The sequence below is a fragment of the Coptis chinensis genome, chromosome 9, assembly GCF_015680905.1.
Source record: "Coptis chinensis isolate HL-2020 chromosome 9, ASM1568090v1, whole genome shotgun sequence".
NCBI classification, from domain to species: domain Eukaryota; kingdom Viridiplantae; phylum Streptophyta; class Magnoliopsida; order Ranunculales; family Ranunculaceae; genus Coptis; species Coptis chinensis.
In genome coordinates, this window is record NC_141464.1 from 44,996,615 (window position 1) to 45,000,429 (window position 3,815).

Consider the following 3,815-nt stretch of genomic DNA (forward strand, 5'->3'; position numbering starts at 1 on the left):
TAACCCTCGTTGAAATGTTCTCCTCTTTCATGACAAAATTGACTTATTAAACAAGACAATTTTCTAAAATGATGATTTTGGAGGGGAAAACAGTTGATTTTGACCTCGAAAATGACCTCCATTGAGCTCAGTAGTGACAGCATGCGCGCTATCTAGATCTTTCCGAATTGAGCTCACATGCGTGATTCAGAGAACCGTAGCCAAAGTTATGGCCAAAATACCAAAACACACCCTAATTACTATGTATAACTCAAAAGTTAAAAATGCCAACATGCAATTATATTCCATCCATATTTATATATATGCTAAACATGCAACTTATATATATATAACCATGCAAAACAGTATCATGTACATGTACATATACATTTAGATGCAATTCATAGTCACTTAACCGTATATAGATATTCACAGGCGTATTCACATGATTCATGCATATTTCTAATCTAATACGTAAATAATAGTCCATGCTACGACATAACTACTATATACATGTGAATCATGAAAAAATATTTAAAATTTGGAACATGCAAGCTTCCCACAAGTCCGCCAAAGAAAAGAAATGTGCACAGCAGGCCAAATTTTTCATAGTAAGGTTAGAGTTTGTTGTAGCCTAGTTTCTAGGTTGATGCATTTGGAACCTGAAAGTGTAACCAAAAGATGTATGCGGATCAGTAGCAAAACGCGGGAAATTTAAAAAAAAAAACGAAGAAACTCAAGAAAATGAAATAAATGAAAGGATGAGAGTGGGGGGTTTCCCCGTAGAGCAATTCCAGTTTGTAAGCACATGTCCTTAGGTCTTTAGAATGGTAACGACGCCATTTTGATGTTCACCTTTTGAGTATGTTAGAGATTTGATTCTCTGTTTCGACAAAGTGTGAATACAAAGATTTTTTCTTACTCACGATATTCGTGTGCATAGTTTTGAGTAGGGATTTCGAACCAACCAAAGTCTAGGACGACTTACAACTTGTTTTTGCTCCTTAGGAAACTAGTGAGTAAGTTTTTAAACTATGATTGAATTGATACTAACTACTTAGTTTTCTTCTAGCTTTTAAGTTTACTTAACATGCAAACTAAAATAAAATGAAAATCAATTTCTAGGAAAGGTACGGAGAGTTAGTTCTCCTTATGTGAAGGCGATCTCTATTGTTAACTCTAGATTATTGCAACTTAATCTTCCTAGAACTCAAAGACAAATCCTAACAAGATTATTTTGATCCCTAAAAATATGACTCATCTTTAATATCATATTTTTAGCATGTGGAACCCAAATAATGATTTATCTCTAAGATCATCACCTTGATTCCTAACTAGACTCTACACCAACTACCATTTTGGGATAGGATGTAAGTCTAGTTGTTTTTCCAAAAGAACTATCTAGAAAAACAATAAAAAAGGATTCCTCACATAAGCATCACTAACCCCCCACAAAGAGAGAGTTTTAGCTCATGATCTTTGGAATTCAAATAAAAGTTATAAGAAGATATCTAAAAGAGAGAGAGAAAGAAGAAAAGAATACAAAATGTACTAACTATTTTACCTAAGGATCAAAGAAATTTTATTCAAGAACTAGAAGGTGTAGTCCTCCATTAACAAGTTACAAGTTTTTTTTTTATTAACACTAAAAACTAAAACCAAAAGTAAAGACATGAAAGTAAATGAAAAGTAACAGTCAAGGAAGTAAAAGCTAGCCAACTCCCCAAAAACAAACCCCCTTTACATAAGAGAGCCTTTTTCTCTTCTCCCACGTGAAACACTCTCATCTCATTTATTTTTCTTTTATCCACAACTAACCCCCATTTGACACCTTTCATTTTTTTAGACAATCATCACCTAAATCCAACCAACTCATTAACTTCATGCAAGGTGTCAAATTTGCACCAATTATTTGCACCTTTGTCTTGACTTGCATGATGACTCATCAAATCTTGTGGGCCCGCCTAGTGGGTCCGTGTTCAGTGTCCAGTGGCAGTCCGGTCTTTTGACATTTTTACAACTTCCTGCCTATGCATAGAGTTCGCCACACTGATCGTCGGGGCAGCTCACTCGTTGCATTCGGAGTCCTGGTTCAAGAGATATGAGCTTCGGAAGTTTGATGCTTCTGTACACCTAATCTCGTTTCTGATTGGATTCTGTACTATTTGAGTCTTTGGGCTTTAGTCCGGATTTTGTTGGGCTTCACGTGGGCTTAATCAGAAAGCTTCTATATACTCTCTATTTTGTGCTTAAATGCTGGTTTTATCATCATTTTTACGTTAGTTGCTCCAACCTACAAAAGCACGAAAATGCGATTATTTCCTGATTATTAAACATATAATTAACCAAATTGCTATGTCTCTATGGGATATAATATCACAGTTTTGGGTGCTTATCAATCACCAATCCAATTTACTTGGAATTCTAACACAAGGTCTCAGGGTGGTTACAAATTATGAGGCAGAAAGCATTGCACTCACTTTAGCAGCAGAGAGTGCCATTGCTCATGACTGGAGGAAAATCTGGATAGAAACTGACTCGCAATCGGTTCATTCTTTCACAAATGGTAACGTTCCTTGGAAACTGAAAACGAGATGGGAAAGAGCCACTAAAAACTTGATTTCCTATAGGATAACACAGACTTGGAGAGAAGCTAATTTCAGTGCGGACTCGGTAGCAAAGCATGGTGCAACATTAGATAAAGATGTATCAGAACGGAGTACCTCAAGACCATATTTTGTAGCTAAAATTGAGAGTCCAAATTAGTTGTACTTTATATTTCTCTAGAGTACGCTCACTTCTTTTGCTTTATGGTGGGAACCTATCCTGTAACTTGAAGACTTTGTCTCCTCGTGTAACCTTATATTTATATTAATATAATCACATTTTGCTTGCAATTTTTTTTTAAGTTGTGGAGAATCCTTGTGAGTGCTCTACGCATCGTCTCCGATGTCAAAGAGCGATGTATGGCCAAAGGTAAAATCCTAGCTCGGGGAAAAAAAAAAATTTCATCTTGAATTTTGAAAAATTACTTACAAAAATGTCATCTCGAATTTTGAAAAATTACTTGCGAAAAATGGAAATTCAAATTTCAAAAAATTAGTTACAAAATATTCCATCTCGAATTTCAAAAATTCACTTATAAAATATCTAATCTCAGAAGAATAGTGTCAATGAACAATATCGGATGTACAATACCAGTATAAGATGAATAGTGTCAATGAACAATAGCGAGGAATAGTATCAATGAATAGTATCAGATGTACAATATGGAGGAATAGTATTGGGTGTACAATATCGATGAGTAGTAATGGGATGTGTAGTATTGATGAACAGTACTGATGAACAATAAAAAAAATCAAATCGAATTTCAAGTTTAATTTCTAATTTATTCTCGTAATCTTCAAATTTTCACTTATAAAATTTGAAAATTTCGAGAGGGGGCAATGTGGTGGCCAAATATTGTACACTAACGATATTTGCTCTTATTTCAATCATTGTCTAATACAATATCGGCAAGAGAGCTGATATATTCATATAAATTGTAGGTAGAAGAGAAGAAAAAGGAACAGACACATGTCACAAAGCTATTGGATGAAGCCATGTGGAGCATCTATAAAATGACTAGATGTGGAAAGAGAAAAGGAGAGATTCATTTTCCACACTTTATTTTTCTATTTCTCACATGTAAACCAGAGAAGATGGAGAAAAACTTCGTAACACCATTAATGAATAAGAAAAAGCTTAGTTGATCTTTAGCATTCTCTCCTTGTATCTCACATTGGCGCCGTCCGTTCTAGTAGATTCACATTCAAGTTTTTTTGTTTGAACGAATC

The 3,815-nt window shown here is 34.7% G+C and overlaps 1 protein-coding gene across 1 annotated transcript; it reads left to right on the top strand.

Moving 5' to 3' along the window:
• Positions 1–2,334: 2,334 nt before the first annotated feature.
• On the top strand, positions 2,335–2,745 carry LOC147476235 (uncharacterized). Its single transcript, XM_086585664.1, has one exon. It carries the CDS (start codon positions 2,335–2,337, stop codon positions 2,743–2,745), a length of 411 nt encoding a protein of 136 aa, XP_086441790.1.
• Positions 2,746–3,815: the final 1,070 nt, after the last annotated feature.

Bases quoted from the DNA above. Each gene is read 5' to 3' on its own strand.
- LOC147476235 (XM_086585664.1), top strand. From the start codon at position 2,335: ATGTCTCTATGGGATATAATATCACAGTTTTGGGTGCTTATCAATCAC.